This window comes from Perissodus microlepis, chromosome 2, assembly GCF_051167445.1.
Source record: "Perissodus microlepis isolate ML-2025 ecotype Zambia chromosome 2, ASM5116744v1, whole genome shotgun sequence".
Classification (NCBI taxonomy): domain Eukaryota; kingdom Metazoa; phylum Chordata; class Actinopteri; order Cichliformes; family Cichlidae; genus Perissodus; species Perissodus microlepis.
The window spans coordinates 13,134,008-13,160,930 of record NC_140462.1 but is presented as its reverse complement, the minus strand read 5'-3'; the positions used below and the strand labels follow the sequence as shown (position 1 = coordinate 13,160,930).

The 26,923-nt window shown below is 39.8% G+C and overlaps 2 protein-coding genes across 2 annotated transcripts; both read right to left on the bottom strand.

The window, feature by feature from the left end:
- Window positions 1-936: 936 nt before the first annotated feature.
- On the bottom strand, window positions 937-16,336 carry LOC146392465 (E3 ubiquitin-protein ligase RNF38-like). Its single transcript, XM_084948070.1, has 12 exons — window positions 14,935-16,336; window positions 10,460-10,512; window positions 10,105-10,286; window positions 8,910-9,354; window positions 8,064-8,204; window positions 6,083-6,271; window positions 5,306-5,467; window positions 5,082-5,182; window positions 4,009-4,087; window positions 3,786-3,907; window positions 3,244-3,343; window positions 937-2,016 (listed from the first exon to the last, which is right to left on the bottom strand). Exons 1-12 carry the CDS (start codon window positions 15,218-15,220, stop codon window positions 1,954-1,956), a joined length of 1,923 nt encoding a protein of 640 aa, XP_084804196.1. The 5' UTR covers window positions 15,221-16,336; the 3' UTR covers window positions 937-1,953.
- A 363-nt stretch (window positions 16,337-16,699) lies between these two features.
- LOC146392464 (uncharacterized) lies at window positions 16,700-26,923 on the bottom strand. Its single transcript, XM_084948082.1, has 8 exons — window positions 26,084-26,923; window positions 24,135-24,196; window positions 23,263-23,373; window positions 22,980-23,150; window positions 22,716-22,751; window positions 22,185-22,289; window positions 21,420-21,537; window positions 16,700-18,851 (listed from the first exon to the last, which is right to left on the bottom strand). Exons 1-8 carry the CDS (start codon window positions 26,457-26,459, stop codon window positions 18,376-18,378), a joined length of 1,455 nt encoding a protein of 484 aa, XP_084804208.1. The 5' UTR covers window positions 26,460-26,923; the 3' UTR covers window positions 16,700-18,375.

Sequence of the window (26,923 nt, the reverse complement as noted above, 5' to 3'; positions counted from 1 at the left end):
CATTCAAACCAGAACTTTTACCCGAGGTCTTGGGCAACTGAAGTTCTACTGTAGGACTATTTTGTACTACCTGAGTACTATCATGGCACTATCATGGGTGGGTATTGCTGTGGGAATTGTTTTTGATATTAAGACGGCTTTATGTGCCATTAAAATTTGGTGAACTTGCCTCATACAACCATGGGCAGGAAACAATAGCTGAGTGGCAAAGAGAACACGAGACAAGGCAGATTATGCGCTCCACGGGAGCAACTAGGTAGTTTTAGACCAAAACCCCCTTATTTCCACTTCACTGCAGCAGAAGCAAGTCAAAGGAGTGGGTGGAGATGCATAAGTAAAAAGACAGTGGAGAGGAAAAAAGTGGTGAGCACAACTGAAGGAGAGAGGAAAACCAGGGCAGTGCAGGAAGCGGTCGAGAGGACGAGAATCACCAAGGTCATTACAGGAAGGACAAAAGTGCTAGGAACGAGAGAAAAAGGCAGAGCATGAGGTTGTAGATCAGAAGATGCAGGTCTAACAAGAAGTGTAAGAAAGAGGGACTGAATGAAGATTTGTAGGAAGATGATATATTTAAAAAAAAAAAAAAAAGTATGGGGGGGACTTATCAGCCCCAGGTCAAGAGGCTTCTCACTTAATTAAACATGAGTTCAAAAGGGTTTTAGGCACTTGATCATCAGTTTGAACGCCATCAGAGAAGCGTTGGATCAGCCCCAATAACTGTGACAAGTTCTCAAGGGAGGTGGGGATGGTAGTCTGAAGAGCAGTTACACCACCCAGTGGTCACCTGAAAGTTGTTACACCTTCTGAAAAAAAGGGAGTCATCCACAGCAGCGGTCTGTAGTTTCATGTTTAGAAATCCAGCAAACCAAACATGATTTTTGCTGCTGAATGTTAAAAATAAAGGGGAGGAAAAAAAAGAATATACAAATTACTACATTTAAAAAGTTCATATCAAGCCTTTTATTTGGTATACAGATATTCATAGATTTATACAGTTTATATAGAGAGAGAGAGCAAGTTTTTTATATATATATATATATATATATTTAACATGTGCCACTGCAAAGTCACAGACAAAATTATTTTTGCCAAGAAAAAAAGGAAAAGAAAAATATATGTGCTTAATTTCAAAGTAGTGCTGTGAAGCTTTTAATGAAATCGGAATGATGAGGTAACTGCAAGGAAGGAAAATAACCATTAATAATAATAATAATAATAATAATAATAATAATAATAATCACCCTAATAATAATAACAATAATAATAATAATAATAATAATCTGAACAAATAGGCAACCAAGAACTATAGTGGCAGCATGGACCCTTAGTGTCAAACTAGAGAAAAGGTTTAAGTCTATAACATACATACACACATAGTATGCATACAGACAGTGCATAAACATACAAACAGGAAGTAAAGTCAGTCACTCATGAGAGCAAAAAGCTCTCACATGTTGTTTACTTTTCTCAACAGAAAACTCAGACATGCTTCAGGAGATGTTAAAAAAAACAAAAAAAAAAAAACAACACTCACACTCTCTCTGACACTCTCTCTCACGCACACACACACACACACACACAGCCCTGCATTACAGAATGGGCCCAGCAACAGTTGCACAGGTGTGGTGCATGCACGTGTACGCGCCCGCACGCGCACACACGAACACACACTACAGCGGGAGATACTAGAGGACTTCTGTGCATTTGCATGGTAGAAAAGTGCGAGGGGAAGTCATCCCATGAAAATGACATTGCATGTACGAGGGGATGCAACATTTTGGCAAAGAATGAAAAGAAAATAGGAAGAGAGAGTGCTGCACAAACATAAGATTATGGTCACAAATATATAAGGTTGTGGTGTGAGAGTGTGTGTGTGCGTATGTGTGTGAGAGAGAGCAGGCAGTGCTGAACGTGTCTGACAGACATTAAGGAGTGTCTGGCTCCCTCGTGTGGTCACTCCGAGTCTCTCTGGACCTCTGAGGCATCCGCTCGACAAATGGGGCACGTCCTGTTGGCCTGAGGGAGAAAACGGCAAATTAGGTTTGAGAGATGGTCCTTATATTCAGTCAGGATACTGATTTCATGGTCGCACACTTAGATATTTTATTTTTTAATCAATATGTAACCCTTTTAACCCAATTTACACTGAGGCTTTGTGCAGTGCAGCGTGCCTCTAAATCATAAGACTGGTATGATCAACAAGAGCTTGGTGTTCAAGAGCCTCATTTAGCATTTTCAGTGGGAAATCACGTGTTTATGAAATCTTCAGCACCTTCTGACTGTAGTATCCTGGGGTTAGTGCGAGTTCACAGATTTCAGTAAATCAGATGAGATGAATTTAGAAACATTTCAACACACTTGGACTGAGACTTGCTTCTGCTATTTATCAGATCTCTTGAAGAGTGAGATTCTCACTAGAATCCTATAATTAAGAGGTGTCTGTATATCTTAATACATGTGTGCTTGGACTGATTAGGTTTGTGCCTTTCAGCAACTTCCAAAAAGTTTTTTCCAGGTATGTTATGTAACACTTCTGCCCTGTTCACACATGGTCACGAATGATGTTATTACATTTAGAAAGCTCTAATTTACACTTGACATTAGAATCCATCACCACATGTGTCTCAAGTGACAACCTGTGAGCATCTCTCACTTTCCTGCTTCATTTGCAAAAAAATTATGTGTGCCACTTCTCTCTGCAGAGACCAAAGCGATGCAATTTTCAATACTAGTTTGCCAGAAATGAATGTTAGAAGAAGAAATCACTACAATATTAGACTCTGCTTATTCTTTGATACATTCCTGGCAAACCAGATCACCCAAGGTGTTTAACACACTCATAAACTGTCTTTATCATTTACAAACATTAAAGGCACTGTGTATCTCATTTGAGAGCCAACAAATGAGCGCACTGTTATGCTTGCACAGAGGTCATCAATGAGCAGGCAGTCTTTTATAATGAGGCCTCAGGCACAATTTCACGCTCACTTGAAAAACAAAGTGACCTTATGGGGCTGAGACCAGCTCAAAATCTGGTTTAGGTTATCAGATCATCCCTTAAAGTGTCTTGAAAGGACTCAAATTTCCACATGGAGTGAGCACTTATTTTGATGTTAATGCCATGTGTGAACAGTGATGTGAATCTGTTGCCAAACAATGCGCAATAAGTCTTGGCTAACTATAAATGTATGTGTGTAACAGAGATCAGCATAAGCTGGTGGGCTTCATGCTGGACAAACGTACCCTCAGCCACTTGTCGACGCACTTTCCGTGGAACTCATGACTGCAGGGCAAAACTCTTAGCAGTTGACGCGACTCAAAATCACTCATACATACCACACACCTGCAATGAGATAGCTATTAGCACACAAAGTACAGCAAAAGAAGAGACCTTTTTGACACTTTCTAAATGACAGACAGTGCATTCAGGCAGATTTAGTTAGGCCAGTAACTTAGGGTATCTGCGGAAATTATTTTGAAAAAGGTCACTTGGATGTACGCTTTACTAAAAAATATGCACATTTTGAATTTGAACATATTTCTCATGGTATCCAACCCCATCAGACAGAGTTTATGGGCGACATTAGCAGTGTGTTAAGCCCTCAGAAGCTTTCAAAACTATAAATATGCTAAATAAAATGTACTAAGACAGTCTGTTATCGATAAAAGTCCACAATGAGATTCTCAACCCTGAGTAGCTGAAAAAATAAATAAATAAAAAAAATCATAATGAGGATAATTGTCCATTATTAGCAAGTGCATTGTTTCTAAAAGGCAGTACTCACAGTGTTTGCTCAGACTGATGGTTATTTGGATTAAATCGATAAGAAGGAAGCTGTTCTATGTCTCCCTTGGTCAGTCCTCGGAGTTTAGCCTCTCCCAGGCGCTCAGCGAGGTTCAGCAGAGCCTGTGGGAGAAAACATCAGCGACAGTAGAATTAGAGTCTCCCCCCCACCCTGCACACCCGGAAATGCATAACCAAAATGCTAAAGAATGGCAAGAACAAACCTCATAATTTTCCACTTCACCATCATCGACATCCAGCTCTAGACTGATTGCAGGACCTGGCTGGACTGGCAGCATTGATCTACAGAAGAGCGATTTCACACAAACCAAAACATTAATAACATAGTAGTTAATTCAGCTCTTGAATCATCACAATACAAAGTTACTTTTTGTACTTCACATTACAATAAAGTTATAAGTTTTGTTGTCACTGCTTGGCTGTATAGTACAAAATAATGAAAATTAAGTCAAGGTGGCTCACAAACAGTCAAATCCAGGAGTGGAAATTGAAAAGTACCTGCAAAAATGACAAATATCATCTTGACCTTAAACACAGTTTGGATGAAGACTCATTAGGGGATCAGTAAAATCTAACCAATACACTGCCTGCACTGCAGTCACTGTATTCTTTGTTTAAATAAATAAACTCTGTATTAGTTCCTTAGCCTCAAGGGGATTTTCAGTAACCATGCTCAAGTCTCAATGGCTGCATCTCATATCTTGACTTTATTAATTTGCTTTTATCTTGTGGGTGTGGACAAGATTTGTTCTTCAGTTCTGTTAAACACGAAGCAAAATTAACATATTTATCAATAACACACTAATAAATATTCACATTCCAGCAATAAATATCAGGTCATATATGATATGCAGGGTAAATTAAAAAGAATGAGCCGATTTAAAAGTCCTTTAATTCTGCAGCTGTCCACCGGTCTTGACTGAAACACATACAGTAAGAAAGAGGGAAGTCATCAGTTTCACGTGATTGTAGGTAAGTAGCATAACAGCAGTGGCTGCAGTGACTCCAGACATGGTCACAAAAGTATAGGAAGACTTTGACTATCATGTGGACATATGCTGTCTGCCTGGAGGGGGACGCACTGAGGTTTTGAACGTAAAACTTTATATTCAGCCATGTATTTTAAAATTTACCACAAGCTTCTATGTCCATTACTTCAAAAACAATATAATCTTTTGAAATCAGATTATTCTTTCTGATACACTCTGGATATTTGTCTAAAGATAATTTTTAAAAAAAAATCATTTTAAGTGAATTCATTCGCTGTTCTACTTACAGGAAGTAAGGCAAGAGGCTGGGGTGGTAAGGCGAAGGTGGCAGCTGCTGGGAGCGGTACCGTCGCCCTGGGAGACGGCGAGGAATGAAGTTTGGATAGGACTAGGTGGAGAGATACAACAAATACAAGTCAGATGATTTGCACAGCATTACTTTTTTTTTTTTTTTATATAACACTTCATGGGACGAAATAAACATATTTTATAAATTATTGTAAATGCTCACCACTCCAAAGAATTCCTGTGGCAGGGGGTCATGGGACAGGAAGTGGAGTTGTGTGGAGTGTGGGGTGAGTGCAGGGTGGGTGGCAGGAGGATAGTGAAGCCCAGCACCCAAAGACAGATGCTCACCAAGCAGCTCAACATCATTCTCTATCCTCTGTAACGGCTGAGGAGATCAAGGACAAAATGTTAAAATTCAAAACATATAGGTGATATTGCCCAGGATTTTTCCTGTCATTACAGCATAAGAAGCAACTTAACCACTTAATAAATTTAATTAATGAATGGGATTAAGAAAGAAAGTTTCAACCTTTGAAATACAAAGCAAGTGTTTTAAAAAGGGATAAAGAAAAGAAATAACTGAATTCAGAAAAAAAACCCCAATTGAATTATCTCTGAAATCGTTTTTTAAATCAGTTAATTGGCAGCTGCTTTAACATGTAGCCAATGCAAATTAAATAAAGTGTTAGATTAAAGCTGTGCAAAGACAAAATGTGCACAAAAGAGCTGTCAATACCACAGTTTCAGTACATATACTCATTTGTTACTAAAACTCAAGAATACCACAAACTGCTTCAACTCTAGTGTTTAAAATATGCATCACCCATTTAGCTTGAACTTCGTAAGACGTTTTTATAAAGTTTACAGTTTTTGAAATTCCAGGAGGAATTTTGAAAGCTTCCCAGAAAGATCTCGACTGTGACTAACTACTAGCTTAAATTAAAACACCTAATACAAAAGCTGTATTTGATACCAAGTTATCAAAAGGTTTCCCACTCACCGAACGGGCCTGCTGTGCTGGATATGGTCCAAACTGTCCAGGCTGAGGCAAATGAGGTGGATGGTGGGAAAGATGTGTGGGGGTATGGGTGAGATGAGGTGGGGGGAGCAGGAAGGCCGGATCACTGGACAACAGTGATGGGAATGGGTAGGGCATCGGTAAGTGCTGCACAGAACAAGTCTGAAGGACCTAGCAGAAACACAGAAAAGTTTCACTTGTTAAAGTATGTTTACAAAAAGGATTTCTTAAATAAATAAATAAATAAATATAACAGAAGAAGATTAAGTAACATTTAACAGACATGATTTGAATTCATGTCGATAAAATGCTTATTTACACCTATAACTTAATTCCAAAACAAAAAATGAAATACAGTCCTGTGAATAAGTAAGTACACCTTTGCCACTTCCAAATTAGGCAGTGACGCAGATGCCAGCTGGTGCTAATCAAATGCACTTGATTAAATGAACATCAACAAATTATGATCGGCTCTTTAAAAGCAGAAGTTTTGGCTGTTTGTTGGTTAATTAGAAAAGGAAAGAACAAGCATGGGTTGCCAAGAGAAAGTCTCTCTAAAAAACACATCTGAACAAACACTTCTGAAGAGCATAGATTTTTTGTGTGCAAATCATGCATGCATAAAATGTATGCATAAATTGATAATACTTTTGTATGCTTTTGTTCATACTTCACGGAAAAATTCAGAAATCCCTCTGACCATGCGTGGGATCAAAACTACTACCCTTTTTTTCGCACTATAAGGCGCACTTAAAGACCTTTAATTTTCTCAAAAATCGACAGGGCGCCTTATGTATGAATTCTGGTTCTGCTTACTGAGATACACAACGCTCAAAAATCTGTCAAAAATGTTTTAGTACGACTTTGGTAAGCTACGAAGCCACCCGCTTGATGGATTGTCGGAGCATTACGACTACCGTAGTCAGGAGCCTCGCGGAGTAATCTGGGTCCAAAACTCCGTCTGCTTCAGGTCCCAAAGTCAAACGAACGCTGCAACATCACTGAGAGTTAAAAACTGTCTAAATTCTTTCATCTTTAATAAAACGATCAGCGTTAACAATGAAGTTTAACATTAAGGCATCCATGAAAACAGAATGTATTAAATTTAATGGAGTTAGAAGCGAGCTCGCTAGTTTCCACCTAAACATGATATACCATGATCTGACTGAGAGATTTCTGAAATAATTAAAATGTACAGCTCTGCTTTCACTTCCAATATAAATAAAAAACATGAAACTAAACAGCAGTGACTCAATAAACGTGAGGGTTCCGGATGGTTGGGGACAAATGCAATCGCATGGCAGGATGCTGTAAAGGGACCAAACTTCAGTCAGGAGATTATTCATCCACAATACGAGATTAGTCATTAATATACTGCAACAACATGGGAATAGAGCAGCTGCGAGAGAATTCAACATTAATGAATCAATGGTACGGAAAAGAGGAAGCAAGAAGAATGAGTTGAGTAAAGTTTGAGTTATCTGACTGTTTTGTTTTGCCTAATGCGCCTTTTAATCCGGTGCGCCTTATGGTCCAAAAAATACGGTACTATTTATTTTTTTTATTTTTTTTTTATTACCTCCTTCAGGTAATTATTTGCAGTTTTCCCAGAACATCAGCCACAAAATTCTCAGAATTGCCATAAAAATAACTTGCATGTAAAGAAAACAAAATACTAAAGGCCATCTTTTCTCTAGACTTTATCTTTTTAACAAACATATTCTTGTATTCCTCATTTAATATAATCTTTTTTATATTTTCTTTTTCTTGTAGCCAAACTTTTTTTAAATTAGTATTATTTTCTACCTTGAGTCTCGGATGAAATGATATTCAGCTCAGATATTCAGTTTAGCAGTTTCTCCCTTAAGAAACTGTCACTATTCTCCCCATTTCACCATAAGGTTAAAAAAAAAAAAAAAAAAAGAAAATCACCAAAAATGTGCAAAAAAGCAAAAACACTCACGGGAGGAGGGACGCTGCACACAGGATAGTGTTGACCACTGAAGACCACAGAGCATGCTGGGATCTGCTGTGGGGCAGAGCGAGGTGGCAGGCCTGGTGGCGCTCCCGGTGGAGTCACAGGATACGAGACTGGAGCCGAACCCTAAATATGGAGATCAGCAGAAAAAAGGTCTGCCACTTTATGGCTGTAAATTTTAATTAAAAGCTGGATAGCTGGAGTTAGCAGACTTAATGCACATTGTCCGAGTTGTAAATAACAAATTTTAAAACTTCATGGATCACTGCTAGCGCCACAGATTTATACTTGTTGTGGAGCACAAATCAAGCAGATGATAACCCTGAGGTCTGCATTTCCCTGCAGCTGAAAACTCGTTATTCCATTTTTTTTCTTGTGTTTTCATTAAATCCATTGTTCATTATGTTTTCTTTTCTAGAGACAAGTTCAAAATGCTTACTTTAAGACTGCTGGATATGTGCATTAAAATATATGTATCGATTTATGTAAAGATTATGTATGCATGCATGTAGAGATGAATAAAACACACAAACAAGCCAGATATATTAACAGACTATCCTGCATTAACCTTTTACCTGTATGATCAAAACAAAATTATATTACTCATTAGTCTCCATCTACAGCCATAAATAAGTTTTTACACCCACGAGTGATAGGCTTTCATTTTCACATTGACTTGTTTGCATCTTAGAGTATTATTTGCACCTATCTCTCAATCTTAAGCAGAGTTAAAAAACAAAAAGAGACAAAAGCACAGAAAATGATTCAGTTAACAGCAATTCAATTATTTTTCTTTCCTAAAACATGTCACATCGTCTGCTTTGAACCCACCTGCTCATGAAGATCCAGCACCACACTGCTCTGTTGCTGGGAAGGGTGGGCGTGTGGGTGCTGTGGATGAGCTGCAGGGTGCAGAAGCCTGGGAGAAAGGTTTGGAGACTGGTGAAGAGGCCTCGGGGAGGGATTTGGAGGATGGTACCCAGGGCGTTCTTCAGGCCCGGGCCCTGCCCCAGGCCCTCGGGGAGGCTGCTGGTTATAGGGTGGGTAGCCCTGTGGAGGAGCTGGATGGCGGTAGTTTTCATCCTGATGGCCAGGTGAAGGGCCGTTGTGGGAGTGCAGGTGGTGGTGGTGATGATGATGGTGGGCATTGGGGTGATGGTGGTGGTGGTGATTGTTGTTGCTGTTGTAGTGGTGATGGTTGTTGTTGTTGTGGGCGTGGTGGTGGTGGTGTCGGGTCAGACGGTCTCTCCGGCCACGCTGACGTCTCATTGGAGGGCTGAGGTGGAAGAAAGAAGGAAAAACTAAAGAAGAGGCAGAAGGAGTTATGTTGACATTTGCATCATGAAAGACACCTGATAAGCCACCTATGGCAACATGACTAAATTCCTGACTAAAACTTTAATTCCTAATTCATTTAACCAAATAAGAGTCAAAACCACTCAACAGGCAGATTAGTATTCAAGTTATTAAGCTTTCTGAAATGGAATTTTTCATTCAGATATTTAAATCAATTCTAACATTCAGACAAACAGCCAAATACACTATAACAAGTGAAAATTCACAAATGCGTGCAGATTGCAATGCATCAGAGCAAATTGCTGTGTATCTGATACCTTAATACATTCAAGTATTTTGTTTTTGTAACCTCAATAGACCTTCCTGATTTAACACATCTGATTAATTTGATTATACTAGAATATGAGAAGACAAAAAATACTAAAATTTATTCCATTCACATAGAACACAGACACTAATATGCCACAAAAAATAAGTTGCCAGCTGCCACTACAAAAACTGAGCATAATAAATATTAATACAGACAAATTCTAAGAAGCGCAATAATGCTGTTGTCATAATTCTTTCAGTTCTTATTCAATAAACAACTTAAGGTTTGGTTAGAGAAAATGTGAACACACAAAACCTAGATTGCCAGATCTCCAATCTGTCATAAGTCATTACATTTACAGGCTGAAAAATGAAATTTATTAATGAAGTCTGTTTGTATGCATTTGTGTCAGACACAAACCTGCGACGGTTTCGAAGGGGTGTGTGGCATCGCTCTGGCATGTAGTGGGGGTGTGGTCTGCGACTCGGCGGCAGCTCCCAGGGGCGAATGGGAGAGGAAGGAGTTGAGGGTGGGGCGGAGTTTAAATCTAACATGGACTGCTGGGAAAGACGCTGCCTTTTTGGGCTTGGGCTGTCTTCCATCTGGACACAGAGGTGAAGGAGGAGAGGAAACCACAAATGGTCGGTTAGAGGAAAAAAAAAGTGAGAACAACAAGAGAGAGGATGAATAAGAAAGAGAGCACAATGAAATACAAATTCTATTTAAACCAGAAAAAGAGCAAGGAAAACAGGCGGTGGTCATGTTTCATACTTACTTTGTCCCGATCCTCGCTGCACACGTTATCTGGATGAAAATGTAGCACTCCTCCTGCCAGCCGCACAGATAAAAAAAACAAAAAACAAAAAAAACAACATAATCAGATAAGACGGGACTGAGGAAAACATCACAAGACACATGGACATTTGCAAGCCAAGCCGACAAAAATACACCACCCGCAACACACAAACACACACACACACAGGTAACTGGCTGCCTCTGACATTTTATTTTCCTTTTCTTGCCTAACAATTTCTACAGACTTCACACCACAAAGTCCAAGGTAGAAAACAAAAATGTGACATTTTGTTACACAACCAGAAAAGTGCTTTGCCCTCCGATAGGGTTTGTCTTCTAAACAAACTTTTAAATTCTCTGCTTTAAATGAGCAGACAAGAAAGCGAGTCATCTCTGGAAGATGTCACCCTGGACGTCTCCTCGCTAGCTGTCACAGCCAAGTCACTCCCTCTGATCTTACATGAAAAGCCCGTACACGCACGCACACGCACACACACACACGCACGCACAAAAAGACAGCCACAATTAGGCATGTATAACACGCCAGAGCAACTTTTTTAATTTTAAAATGTGACCTACTTCAAATGCAAATAACTACTTTACCCACTTTTGTAGCATAAAGAAGGGAAATTATTGATAATGAAGGTAAGGAAAATAACTAACATCAAAAGCGATAATAGGTGCTATTCCTATTATACAATAGTTCCAAACATTTCCTGAATTCAGCTTCTCAAATGTGAAGATATGCATTTATCCGGCAATCTAAATGCAATCTAAAGAGATCCTTTTGGCAAATTATGATGGACATGCTCATTACTACTTTTTTTTTTTTTTGCATTTCACAATACATTAACGACTGAACCCCCTAGCATTAGCCCATAAACTGGAGTGACCCTATACCTGCTGACTATCCCCTTCACGTACAAAGTATTAGCAAGAATCTTGGCTTCAAATGTCATGTTGGCCCCACTTTTAGTGTGCTAAAGATTTTCTAAGCAGGTTAGTCAAGCACTATCAGGTTTGCAATGACAGCTTTGTTTCTGATAAAGAATCTCTTTTGTAAGATCAACAGAGCATCACTAAAAAGGATTGAAATTAGTATGTGCCCCCCCGCCAAAAAAAAAAAACTAAAACTAAAAATAACATTGCTGAATAAACCACTAATGCTATAAACGTAATCTCAGAAAAACAGTGCTCTCCTATCTGTTTATCTAACAGTCCACATGTGCAGTCTGGAAGCAACATGTGCATGCAGACATTTCAGCAGCTTAAGAAGGATGTCCTTGAACTTGGCTGACAAGAGTTTCCTCTAAGCAGTTCCCCAAAAAACCTTTAATCACCAAAAAGAGGAGGGGGGGACTCCTCCCCTCATGCTTTTCTGTTTCTTCCTCTGTAAACCTCTCTTATCCAGACAGCCCTTTCTGCCTCCTCAGAAACAACAGATCTGAAGGCAGCCCACTACCCCTTTCTTGTCTTTGCGACGCCACTCCAGAGCCATGTGAAGTCTGCCGATAGTGACAGCTCAAAGATGCCCCGCTAGTGGCTGCGGAGAACAGAGGGACGGGTGATTGAGCGTCTAGCCAACATTTGGGCCAGTACATTGGCTTACATGTTTATTCATCAAACCATCCCTTTTTCTTTGGACCTCATAGGGTTCTGGGCCTCAGATGGCCATGCAGTTTATGCAGAATTAGACCGGTATATGCTGATTCATCCCGGGGAGCTAGGAGAGGGGATGGTGAGTCTGACTGGACAGGTTCTGTTGGTGAGTAGACGCGACCTTGCTTCCCTTCGAGCATGGCTGCTGATGGGAGACTGACACCATTTCTTTTACAACAGACAATTGAGTCGAGCAGGGTAGTGAACTCAGCTGTCATCAAGAAGCAATTTGTTCATGCTCTTTAGCTGAAGTTCAAAAACTTCAAGTATCACGTGGGAGAGACAGAACGTATTCAGAGAACCACTCGATTTACAAATAGAATCTGCAGATGAAGATGTGTAAATCTGTAACTACAATGTCAGCCAGCTATTACAGCTATACCAAGTGACGACATTGCTTGAAAATGGAAGAGAAAAAACAGGAGGGGGAAATAACAGAGGTAAGGCAGTTGGATACATTTTTAACAACCCCAAATCCAACCCTGTCACATACTGCATAAAGTGATGCCAAGAGGCGTAATACAGTGACATGTACAAACAAGACCTGGCAAACAAAAAAAATCTGTGATGCGACTTAAATATACACAGTGTTGCTTTTGCTTACACACAGAGCACATTTTACACACAAACCCCTGCCACAAAGGATGAGGCATGTGCAGCTGCTAAGAGGAATAAGAAGACAGCTCACACAGATGGGAAATATAGTGCTGAAGTCATTCACACAAACCCTACTTTGGTCTGTCAATTTGGGAAGCGTGTGTTTCTGTGAGAGTCCGTCTGTGTGGCTCATTTTGGCTGTTTGGCAACAGTGCTTCTATTACGACATGGCACCATTAAAAGCCTGCTTTCATTCATTCCCTGCACTTTTGTTTGCCTTTGAGGGAAGCCAGTCTAGTTTTACAGAGGGCTTCCAGTCACTTTTCACTGGAAACTTGCTGAACACTAAAGAGTGGTGCCAGTGGTGAGATAATAAACAAAAAGAGGCTCATGTGCAATCTCAAATGTTATTTTCTTTTATGAGAGTTTCATTCACTTTTTCCTCTTCTGTTTACATTTTTTTCTGTTGTCTCGTTGACGAGTTTGGGTTTGGTAAAGAAACACCGCTAATTGAATAAACTTTTGATGTAAACCGGACAGTACAATTAGATTTGATGTGAGAACGTGATGAAACAAACAATGAGCCCACACAACTGCACTCAGCAACATCAATCTTTACTTGTTAATGGCTAAATACAGTAAAGAAAGACATATTTGACTAATCTGAGACAATATCAAGCTTTACACAGGGTGAAATGCAAGTTGAAGAGTATAATGCTTAAGGATGAAACAAGGAAAACTGTATAATGCCAGCCTGCACCACAGCACTGAAACTAAAAATAAATCACTATCAAGAAAAGGACAAGCCTTGTTTCAAGGCTCCAACTGCTCTATTAATCAGACTCCTCTCATACATGTCTTGCAGAAACTGAATAAGAGCATGTGGGATGTCTTAACCAGTGGGCTCATGCATTTGTCTCTGATCTGATAAATGAAATTGCACTGCTGCTCTATAGCGAACACGATTACAGTCTGAAGAACTTATAGATTTGTTTTATTCAATGTCAAAAGCAATTCAACTTTATCGCTAAATATCTCTATCTAGATAACAGTAATCTGAATGTCTTTGGTGTTACTTTCCTTATACTGTTTAACTGCATTCATACGAGTAACACGATGTGACCTGGAGGCCTTAAGCACAACTTGGATGTGCTTGGATTAGCCTTAGGAAAAATCTGCAGTGTGAAATGTCTACTAATAGCCAAGATCATTTGCATTCTGAGAATAAAGCCAGACAATGACATACAAGGAAAAGTTTGTGACCTATTTGCACTCTATTTCTAGAGATGTGTGAACAATGCACACTCCAAGGCCCACTGCAATAAGAGATAACCAGTTTCCTTGATCCTTAACATGCATTTTACATTTTTTTGTATTTCTGTAAAGATTAATAAAAGCAACTCTACAAGGTTAAACCTTTGTATTTTTCAAAAATAAATAAATAACAAACATGCTCCCTGCCAATTTTAAATATACTCTTCCCCAAATGTGAAAAAAGTCAAATATGCTTATTGAAACATCAATCAATCATTAACCTTTACTTGGATGATAAAACTAAGACATATAAAAGTCATAGTCTTCCAGTTAAGCTACAAATAAGTTTATACAGAGAGAAGTTGCAGCCCAATAGAATAATATTATTTTTGATTTATCTGCAGTGCTTAGTTTCTACTGTGGGCAAGGCAAGTTGAATTCTGGAAATAAAGTCAGCTCAGGAGGTAGAGTAGGTCACCTACTAATCGGAAGGTTGGGGGTTTGGCGAGATAGTTTGGCAAGTTGGGCAAGATACTAACCAGAAGCTAAATGTCAGATAAAAAGAACTTAAGCATAGAAAAAAGTGTTTGTGTGAATGGGGCACGTTGAATACAGTGCTTTGAGTGCTCAGAGAGAGCAGAAAAGCGTTACATAAGAACCAGTCCATTTTCCAATGACATACAAGACAAAGTTTGTGAACTTGGTTTGCCCTATTTACATGAGTAAACGCTGACCAAACCTCTAAAGAAAAGAGACTGCTGCCTACCGAGCAGCGACCCATAGCTGGCCTTTCAAGCAACAGCTGGCAGTGAAAGCACCAAGCCTTTTAAGCTGCTAGTGATGAGGCTGCATCCCTCAGAGGAGGGATCCATCCTGTGTTAGTATGTAATGTAGATGCAATGCATCTAGCCGGGCTGCAGGCCCCGACTACTTAACCCTGCTTACCGGCTCCGGGATGCCTGTGAGCTCCGTGTGAAGAGTGGCGCTGCGCCCCTGCGGACAGGTAGCTCCCCTGGGTGTGCTGCTGCTGGTTCTCGGGGTAGCTACGACCTCCGTGGTGCGGCGCCCAGCTAGAGTTGCTCTGCTGCGGGTAGTTCACCCCTCCGCCGCTGGCGCTCATCAAGCCCCCGTTACCGATCGCGTTAGCGCCGCCGTTGCTTCCAACGCTGCCGTTCATGGCGAAATGAAAGAAGCCAGACCGAGACCGCGAACGAGTCCTCGGGGGGTCCATGGCTAGAAAAGGACGAGGGCGGTGGTGGATGTAATGTGACGTACGGGCAGGTGCCTCGCTCTTCAGACCGCTTTTCCGTCTCTCTCTCTACCCGCCCAGTTACCTCTGACGATCACCTGCTACTGCGAGTGTTTTCTGAGGCATTTAAAGCTATTGTTTTAATGAGATGAGACACCTGAAGGCAGCAGGTTCAGGGAAGCACAGCCCTCGTATGTCGCACAAGCACCATCTGCATCGACTCCATCCACTCTTTCCCCTTTTTGCTATCGGTGCCGCTCAACTTAACGAGAAACTGCTTATTACAATTTTCTTAAACCATAAGGATTCAAAATTAATACATCTGCATACAGTACAACAAAATTATGTTTTAACTCTTCGTTATCGTCAGTGCTGTCCTCATTACTAGAACGGTTTAATCATTTTCTGCGTCTCTTTTGTGTTTTCACAGTCAACAGTCAGGCTTTCCCCACATTAAATAAAAGTATTTTATAAGCACTGGTCGCACAGAATTAAGTCTTATATGAGTGAAACCACTGCCGAGACTTATACTTAGGAACAACTGAAAATAATAGCCAGCTCTGTGCCACCAAAAAGCCAGCTAAATAAAACACTTCGATCCGACAACACAAAACATAAGCAAGATGGCTAGCTGTAAAGCGTTAGCAAACTAAAAAAAAACCCAAAAAAACAGGCCGCCCGGTAGATGCTTGCAAAATAAAGTTTGTCAATAAACTAGAAGTAAACCACAGCGGCTTGCCTACAGTAAACAGAAAAGTTACACCCCTCTGCGTTTGCTAACTATACCTGCTCGTTCATTAGCATAAATTCGATTTTCCAGCTAGCCCAAGGCTAACAGGAAGCGGGGTCTAGAGGGGAAAACAAGTCCAACAGTACCGACATTACGAGCTAGCGAGCGTCGCTCCGTGTCAATGTCAGGCTGGTCGGTGAGCAAAGCTAAATAGCGAATATCCTATCTACATGAAAAAGCGAACAGCTACCTCGTCCGTGAACCGAGGTGGACAGTATATGTCTAATTTAAATCCCCTCTCGCATTCGCTATCGAGTGTTTTCTCTGGTCAGCGGGGAGTGTAGTGGAGATCAATCAATGGGAGGTTCGCATCGCTGTCAAGTCATCATCAATCGATAGCAGAACGACATTTTGCTAAATTGCTTTCTACTTTTCATGTAAAATTATACAAAGTCGCTAGAAAGGAAAAGGGAAAAGTGACGAGAGCAAAATATGTCTCATTAGCATGCGCCAAGGTCGACTTTAACTACTGGCTTGTTTTCGGAATTGACTATTTTTGTCTGGCCAACCGCAGGCATCAGCTCTGCTCATTAATTATTCAGCAGCTTCAAAGCAGAAATACTATGAGACAAGGCTTTGAGAGCCGCTGGCATCCCGGGGCTTTTTCAGCTGGATGTGCTCCACATACACGGATACTCACCAATGCACTGCGTAAACCTAAATCCCTTTATTCGGTTTCCACGCAGAAAATATTTATTCTTGTGCTGTGATCACAAATTATACAGTACTGTCCAAAAGTCTTGAGTCCTTATTCAAACATACAGGGAAATACGGTATATCAGAAAAACAGAGTTTGTACAATGGTCATGAGATTGAAAGTCAATATATGTTATGGCCACCTATATTCTTCAACACAGCCTGAATTATCTTAGGCAAGCTTTCCTGCAATTTCTGTAAGTCCTCAGGGAGAGTCTTCCAGGCTTCTTGAAAGACAAAGATCTTCTTTGGATATTGGCTGCCTTTTGTTCTGTTCTCTGTCAAGATGATCCCACACTGCTTCAATAGTATTGAGATTCAGGCTTTGGGGAGGCCAATCAAAGATAGCTTAACTGCTTTAACTGCAGCGGCAGTGTGTTTGGAATCATCAATCATTTAGGCCTGTTTCCTCAAAATATTGAAGGACTCACTGCACACCATACTGAGACATGCCAAGTCTTAGGCTAATAGCTTTTTGGGAATTACCTTGTTAGTGCAGAAATAGTATTTTATGCTTGTCAAACTGTGTTATCTTTGGCATTTTTCATAGATTTGGCTTTTTTTTAAAAAGGAACAAATAATGTGCCTTTGGTGACAGTCTGGTAGTAAGAAAAATACGTTACAATTCCATTTTAAATTGGTTTCTTGCTAGGGCCTTTGTTATTTGTAGATACAACACCGGTTCAGCCCTAGATTTAGGTGCCTTTTTGTGCTTAAATGATTCAATGTAAAAAAAATATTCCAATGTCCAAAGAAAAACTTTGAAAGACTTTTGCTCAAGGCTACTTTAAAACATTTACAGAAAAGTCTGGCACTTTTGAAGGAAAACAAAACGAAATGAGTGATTCAAGACTTCTACAGTTTCTCCTTTACAGTATACATGTCTGTGTAGGTTCTCAATCATCCAGGTCCTGGTAATCTAAGGAGATACACTCAGCTGTACATCTGCATCTAAAGGATAAAGGTCACTCTTTCAAGGACGTCAATGTTCACATTTTGGACAGAGAAGACAGATAATTTGAAAGAGGAGTGAAAGAAGCCATCTATGTCCACTGTGAAGGACGATCTTTAAACAGAAGGGGTGGCTTACAACACCAACTGTCTGCCACCTACGATCCAGTTTTGAGATCCCTTCCCCTAAGGGAGAACTCCCACTAGGGCTTAAATACCTGGGATTCTCCACCATTTGGTCTTAGAAGTGAAAAAGCTTCTCGGATGAGAGGTGAAATGTCTTCAAGCAACTTAAAGAAGTCCAGTTGCTTTGGTTTCCAAGCTCCTTAGACTACAGTATTCATGCTTTTCTTTACAATATGCCACTTAAACATCTAGGCAGATTTCAAAATAATATAAAAAATTAAATATTACTAGTAAGGCAACTACATTCACAAAATATTACATCTGAATAAAAATCTAATCTAATAAAAACAAAACATGTTCAAAACTGTGTAGGTGTAAAACACTTAAGTATTAAACTACAAAACTAAATATTAAGTACCAAAGTACATTCCTGTATACGTTTCAGTTTTCTGTACTGTCAATAAATGTTGATAAATAAACACATCGAGAGATCACAGACACAAAATGACTTCTTTGCAAACTTGTTACATTTATTAGCACTTAAAAAATAAATGCATTAAAAAAAGATCAGCTATCATTTTTTTCTGTGCCGTACTCTTTGTTTTGGGGAAAGAAGATTTACATTCCTGATATCTATGTCAGCATGGGGATACAAATACCCACGTTTTACCCCTCCTCTTTTCTTCCACCTTTCTGCCTCTCTGCTCTTCCTGCTGTTTTTGCCACCTGTCTCATCCCTCCTTTTCTTCTGTGGAGGTGCAGTGGACTGCTTTTGCCTGTCATCGGGCCGACTAAAGGGGACTCTGGAATAGGCTTCGTCATCAGAGCTACAGCGGGACTTCATCAGTAGTCCTCCTTCCCGCCTGGCCTGAGCTTCCCTCCTCAGACGCTTCACCTCTCGTCTCTCCTTGCGCCTCTCTTGCCACGTCTGCCCCCTGCCAGCTCGGGTGTGCAGCTCCTTCTTTGTCTTTGTCCACCCCTGGACTGATCGATTCTCCTCGCCGCTCGCCCCTGTTTTTTCAGACAGGGCTGAGAAAACATGTGCAGGCTCTGAAAACACAGAAACACAAAAGACGTCCTTGACAAGTCTGATCCTGTTTTAACTGAATAACAGGTGATTAAAAGCAGCTGTTGAACTAATAAATCTTTTAGTTTATTTCCTGATCAAACGCGGTGTGAAAAGAACGCTTTATCAACCAACTCTGCAGTTCTTCTTAACTCTACAGAGATAATGTTTTTCAGTTCATTGTATTAGTTTTGTTTTAATTCACTTAATTCACAGTGCTGGTTTCAGTCATTAAAAGGCAGCACTGATAAACCTACCAATCCCACCCAAGTAGTAATTGGTACATTTAAATAGTGAAGGGGCATACTTTGTTGCAGAGCTGTTAGAAATCAAGAAAATGTGTCCAATAACTAACATTTCAGACCCACAGTTACACCAATCCAAAGAAAGCACCTTCACAGAATTCACATGTCAATCTATTCTCACCAAAAAGAAGCACGCTGGTGCATTTTGAAAGTGTTCCCTCACCATTCAAAAGAGCCAGCAAAAAGCATAGATGCCCAATAACATCATTTGTCTTTTGATAAATTGTTTCATTTGAAATGTTTTTCTGGGCAGGATGTGATCTGTTTGCATTTTGTATCCCACTTCTGATTAAATACCCAAAGCCTTGTATCATTATCATGATTCTGCTCTGCAAGGTGAATAACAGTTTGGGTAGAATCACAAAAAAACAAAGTATGATTAAAGCAATCCCAAAGCAGAAAAATGGCTGGCATTTCTAATTCAAAACCAACAAACATTTAGGTCCACACATCTCTAGACAATGACATTTTTTAAATCATTTTTCCTCTGTACACCATCACTATGGATTTAAATCAAACAACTAGGGTATGACTGAAGTGCAGACTTTCAGCTTTAATTCAATGGGTTTAATTAAAATATTGTCTGAACTGTTTAGGAATTACAGCTATTTTTATACATAGCCCTCCATTTTCAGAGGTATTTTCAGAATTAATTGGACAACTGACCTATAAATGCTTTGTGCTACCATGATACATCGAATATTCCTGTAAAACTCGCCTTTTCTTCTTCAAATCCATTTTAATTTAGTCTCAAACACAAATGGGACACAGTTACAGTCATTTAAAAAGTGCCTGTAAATAGGGCCGCTACCAGGTTGAAGGTAAATAAAACAGGTTAATCAGATAAACGATCTCCAGTTGACATCATTTGTATCTCGTGGTGATTCACTAGAAATCTCAAGGAGGAGGAGGAGGAAGCTATTGTTAGACTGAAAAATCTAAATACACCTATCAGAGAGATTGCAAGCACTTAAGAAGTGACCAAAATCTTTAAAGAATCTGGTCCATTCCTAAAAAGAATGAATGCATTGGCCAGCAAAATGCATGATGACAGAATTATTTCCATGGTTAAGAAAAACTCCTTCACAACATCTGACAATGTGAACAACACTCAAAGAGGTAGGCGTATCATTATTAAAGTCTACAATCAAGAGACACCTTTATTAATGGAAATGCATAGGGCTCACAACAATGCGCAAACCACTGGTTACACTCAAGAACAGTAAGATCAGATTAGACCTTGTCAGAAAACATCTAAAACAGCCTGCGCAGCTCTGAAACAAAATCTTTGGACCAACAAAACCACGATGAACTTGAACCAGAGTGATGGGAAGACAAAAGTATGGGGAAGGAGAAAAACAGCTCATGATCCAAAGCATACCACATCACACAACACATATCTTTCTAACATGGTGGAGGCAATGTGACAGCATGTGTACATATGACTGCCAGTGGAACCAGATCACTGGTGTTTATTGATGAGCTGACTGCTAATAGAAGCAGCGGGATGAATTCTTAAATGTAAAGGACTCAACTCTCTGCTCAGATTCAAACAAATGCTGCATAACTGATTAAACAGTGCTTCACAGTACAAATGGATAATGACCCAAATTGTACTACAAAAAAAAACAAAAAACAAACAAAAGTCTTTCTGAAGGCAAAGAAATGGGATATTCTTCAATGGCCAAGTCAGTCACCTGATCTAAGCCCAACAGAGCATGCTTTTCAGTTACTGAAGCCAAAATAAAGGCACAGCCTGAACTGACAGCAGCTGCAGTAAAGGTGTTGCAGAGCATCTCATGGGAGGAAAAACAGCATTTGGTGATGTCGGTGGGTAGTAGACTTCAGCAAGTCATTGAATGCAAAGGATTTCACTATATTTAAAATATTTAAAGTTAGTGCATCCAATTACTTTTGATCCCTGGAAAATTGGGCGCTATGTATACAAATGCATGTAATTCCTAAGCAGTTATAAAACCAAAGTCTGCACTTCAACACATAATGATCTGATTGTTCGATTAAAAGTCAACTTGGGGGATGTACAGAAAACTTATGGACTTGACTGTATATATAAATGAACAACCCATTTCAGGAAATAATTTTGGTTATAATTCACGCTCAGTGTTCAGTTTACATCTGCTGTTTTCGAACTAACAGGCAGCTCCAATAAACTCACATGTACAGCCCAAACAAAAATACACCGATTGTAAAATAATAATGTAAAAACTCTGATATCAGCTTCATCACCTTTAACTCTTTCCTCTCGCCTGGTCCAAAGTTGGAGAATGTCTTCCCTGGTGTCATATTGGTAAACATAAGGCAATGATGGAAAAGTGCCCGTAACCATCCTCCTTTTAGTGCACTCCTGATACAGGAGACAGACAGTGATACAGATGAGACAAAAGAAGAAAAAATGAGTTGAAGGATGGATACAGGACAGTGGAAAATGGATGCAACTGAGACTTAAATAGAGAGAATTTAACTAAGTTTGATTCAACACAAAAAAAGAACAGGGGGAGAAAAAAATTTGGTGTAGCGAGGTGAAGCAAAAAAAACTAAACAAAAAAAGAGTAGCAAGTTTAGGAAAAAGACAAGTGAGAGACCAAACAGATTAGGCCAGCGGTCCCCAACCCCCGGGCCTCGGACCGGTACCGGTCCGTGAGTCGTTTGGTACCGGGCCGCGAGAGTTGAGGCTCAGGTGTGAAATGTATGGTTTTCAGGGTTTTTATCAGTTTTCAGCATTATTTTGTTATCGTTTGTATCGTTAACTCGGTTTTCCTGGGTCTTTTCACGTGTGTTATGAATAAATCTTCTTTTTTTCGGTACCGGTGCTAGTTTTATTTTGTTGTATTTATCCGCGACACCTTAAAGGCCGGTCCGTGAAAATATTGTCGGGCACAAACCGGTCCGTGGCGCAAAAAAGGTTGGAGACCGCTGGATTAGGCAATAGACATAAAGGCAGACAAAGATCTAGTGAAAGTAAGATGAGGATTAAATGTATTTATCACTTACATAACCGTAATGTCCTCTTTTAGAGCAGTTGTAACAATGAATGCGGCGCTTCCTGTGATGGAGGTTGTGGCTTGCCTGTGGCCTGAGGGGAACCTCTACCCTAATCTGGAAGAAAAAGGTCAAATGAAGAACATTTCTACAGCGATAACAGACTTCCACTGATCTCTTGGCTATTTTAGCAGTACACACCTATCAACAGGCTCCTGATAATGGGTGTATTCTGGTCTGATTCCCAGCACGTGGGATCTTCATTGCATTTGATTCCCCTGATCTCTTTCCCCCATTTTCCATCTATTTTGTCCTGTGACTATCTATGAAAAGGCAGCGAGTACAGCTTTCAAAATTGCCTAATTAAACCGGTCCCCTGCCACCTAGTACCTAGATCAATTCTATTGCTTACTTTAGAGAAAAATCATTAAGAACTCCAATTAGGTTTACACATTGAGCCAGAAAGGCTTGTTATTATGCATTTTGCTGAGTAAGGAAGATTAGATTTAAAAAAAAAAAAAAAAAAAAACAGTCAAAACTCACTGTCAAGTGGTATTGTCTCCACGTATCGGGGCAGGCCTGAGGAAAATCCAGAAAACAGAGAAGAAATGTTTTCTTCAAGCAACAACGAGGAAGACAAAGAACTGTTTGCAAGAAATAAAACAACACTTCATAAATTGAGCCCACACAATCATGAGGTTACAGAATCTGTCAACAAACAACTGTCAAATGTTTTCAATGCTTCCTTCAGCACAATAACACACTCTGCAACACCAACACTCAAAGGGGCCAGACCTGCGAACTCACATCAGAAAGGTGCCCTGTCATCCCGCAGCGCAGGCAGTGCTGGTTCCATACTGGAGGCAGATCACATGGCTTGAGCCCGTGTGAAGGCAGTCCACATCTACCACAGGGGCGACTTGGACATTTCCTTTGGATGTGACCTTGGATTCCACAAAGGACACATATAGGATATTTCTGCCAACACAAAGACAAAAAAACAACAAAAAAAAAAGATTTTTAAAATGGTCCTGTCGAGGAACCTCTGCAGGTGTCCATGGAAAAAGCACTGATGAGTGAGTTCATTTACCTTGCGGAAGGAGCAGCTTTTGGCAAGGTGTCCTGTCCTGTTGCATGCACGACAGATCAGGGAACAACCAGGCGAGAAATAACGGCTGGTCAGAGACTGATCCGCGCCACTCTAGATAAGATGATCCAGGAATAATCCAAGACAACACAGAGATTTTTAAAATTAGGTTAAACCATAATTTTGTCTCCACATTGCAAAATAAAAGGTACAGAAGCAAATTGTTGAAGTTATTTGACAGAAAAAAGAATGCTGTACTCATGAATATACATTGATTAGAGTGCAATTACATCTTCAAACACACCAATGCCTTCCAAAACCCTTAAATCTCTTTTTCATTATGTCTTTCTTCTCCATCACTGCTCTCCCTCTGTTCCACCTGATCCTCTTCCTCCTCACCTCAAACCTCCTTTCCTGACTTGAAATCGGAGCTCTAACACACAAAATCATGCATAAAATGCTTATTTATTCCCAATGTTGTCGCAATTGCTCCAGTCCAACAATTTTAGATCAATGTCAAAGAATGTTTCACTAACACTGGCTAATTGCAGCTAACAGAGGTTAACAAAGGCTAATAGCAGCTAATAGCAGCTAATAGAAGCTAACGGCAGCACTTACATAGAGAAAAGTTCAGCATCTTCAAAAGCTCACCTCAGTGTTGCTGTCATTGGGCAGACGTGAGCTTCACTGACTCGTTGACTCATATTGGACTCATTTCACAACGTTTTACAGACTCCCCCAGATTAAATTAAAGTGGACACCCGGCATATTGACAGCTAAGGTAAACTGCGGACTGACAGGCTACACTCACTGCAGATGAGCTGCAGTGAGTCATCCTATAGTATTCATGAAAGCTGATAAAAATCAAAAGTTACCTTGTCTTTCACAGATACAGCCCAGCTTCCTTTTACTGATTTTGGCACGTTGCCCTTCAAATCTGTGTTGGAGAGAAAGACCAGGGGGAACATTAATAAATACAACTAAATATTGTGTGCAATAAAATATCCAAATTTAAGCTGATCTCAGCATAGTTACTGAACAGAAACATAAGCACCTAAAAAAAAGGGAATAAAAAGAAAAATAGGGTTTTTCAAAGCTTGGTAATCTTTTCTAAGCATTCAGTCTCGATAAAGCAGGAGCTCTAAAAATAATGAAGGGCACCTGACCTTTCTAAACTAACTATCACTTATGTGTAAAGAAAACCTAAAACTTTACTGCTCCAGTGGAGCCCCAAGCTGGTGGGTCAAATCAAAGTGGTTGTTCTGTGCAGCTCCCTGGTATGAATATGATAATCTTCATCCAAAGCACCAAGCTAAGCAAACTGTCTCTGTATACACTTTTTAAATAAATTGCACTCCCACACATTTACAAAAATAACTGTGCACTTACTGGGTCCATATACTCTTTTTGGTTGAAATGCATTTACAGAGATGGGTTTTTGTCATCTTTATTTTTCTTCATTTTTATCTCTATGCTGGAAGCTGGTACATCCACAAAAAAATAACTAAACTGTATCACCACAGCCCATTATAGAAAACATTACAGCTCATGGAAACATCAACAGTAGCATAATAAGTAAGCAATAAGTACGTAGCATCTGTTTGTTGTTTGCACTAGCTGCATTTCAAAGCTGTTTTCTCTCTAATTAAATAATTATTAAAGTACATTTATTAAAGTCTTTCTTTTGATCGCCCGCATCCAGTGAGCACAAGCATGTGGTGACAGTTCGTGATTTCTTGGGCTCCCATTTTTGTTATCACCCCTTATTTTTAATTTAAGTATTAATTACGCATGTAATTAATTGTGCATGGTTCAAAGGCCTATTCATGCCACCAAATTTAGGGGTTTGATGACTTTTGCAGATCAAAATGGCTAAATGTTTCCCTGGGGTGGATTACTTTTCTTTGACCCTCATGTATTATATTCACTAGAATTTGTTTTTTTCCAGTTACAGTACCCTTGGATGTGATTTGGTGTACATTTCTCCAATTGTTAAAACGCAGGCACAAAAAACCTTCAGATATTTTGCCAGAAATTTCTGAAACAAATTACCTTTCAACATAAAAAAAAAATTAATCTAAGCAAATCTCGAAATGCAAAATTGCTTTGTTAAACTAAACAAGGAGCATTTTAGAACAACAAGTTAGTATATAATTTTCACTGGATGTTTTTAGTTAACGCAATAATGTTTTTATATTTCTTGTAGTTTGCTTTATTTTGTTTGTTTGTTTTTTTGCTTGTGCTAGCATGGTTTCTGTCAGGTAACACTTCCAAAAGGTCCACTATGAGAATAAGTATGATTAATTTTAATGCTTCTATTCATTTACTTATTGCACGCATAGTATCGTGGGATTGTTTTTGGTCTGTGGTATGTATTAGAATCAAATTAAACTGATCAATCAAATTAATACTGCGCGGTCTCAGTAATCTTTTGGAATTACATTTAAATGTACATCAATTTTCAAATGAAGCTCCACATATGTATATATCGATGATATACATTAACCAGACAAAACTCCAAAGGTGAAGCCATACAGTAGTATGTAATCTACATATAGTCACTGTGAATAACATCCATCCATCTGGATTAGCTGAGCTTTAACGCACATTACAAATAGGTTGTGGAATAATCGCATTTACTTTTATTTGTTTTGTTATTGCAGATTTTGGTTGGATATCACTCCTGTATTGCACTTACTTCTGACTTTTTGCTTTCATATTTAAACTCTGCAAAATCTTCCTCTCGCGCTTGAATTAAGACTACGGAAATAAAATGGCAGGAAACCATATTCTTAACCCAAAAGCTGACCAAGTCAAGTTTCACCTTCATCATCTAATTCCTTCCCGGAGCTGTTCCTGTAGCTCAGATTGAGCTGGATGCTTGAGTCCTCCACCTGTTCCTCCCCTTCCAGGATCATCCAGTCCTCTATGGGCTGATCCTCATCTTTATCGTCCTGTAGGTCATCACTAGAAGACAATTCTAGCTCAGCGTCCAGCAGAGCCCTTTTTCCTCCAGAGGAGAATGGAAAGACCAGGAGGAGCGGAGGGGAGCTTTCTCTGCTCTGCCGTGCAGCTTGTTTGCAGCTCATCGAATGTCTCATACTTCCTCCTTCGTCTTCTGAGCTGCTGGACCCCCGAATAAAGAAGTCTTCGGAGCCCTCCTGCCCATCATCAGCTTCATTTTCCTCAGTGTGCTCCATAATCAGACCTGACACAACCTGTAGCTGAACAGCGCCACTCACAGGCGACTGTCTTCACTGCTAGCAAACAGCGATAACTGATGGGTCTTTTACACGTTTTTATTAACGTCTTTTATCCGACCGAACTAAAAACCGTTTTGGTTTAAACCGGGATAATTACCGCGCGGGTGTGCAAACATTAAAAAAACGTATTTTGTCGCGAGCTAAGTAGCACCGCAGTGCACGAGGCGGTTAGCTAAAGTAGCAGCTAAACATTACCAAGTCAAATAACTTCAGTAAACATGATATCCGGCTACCTACACCTTTAACTCCCAATACTTCGCTTTCAGGTTCATGGCGTAAAATTACTGTTCCTTTAATACAGCGCAGAAAAAGCTTGTTTTTCTCCCATGCTTGTTTACTTGTGTGGAGCGGTTTACCCGGCGTTTCCGGAAAATGTTGGACAACCAAAACAGAACCCAGCG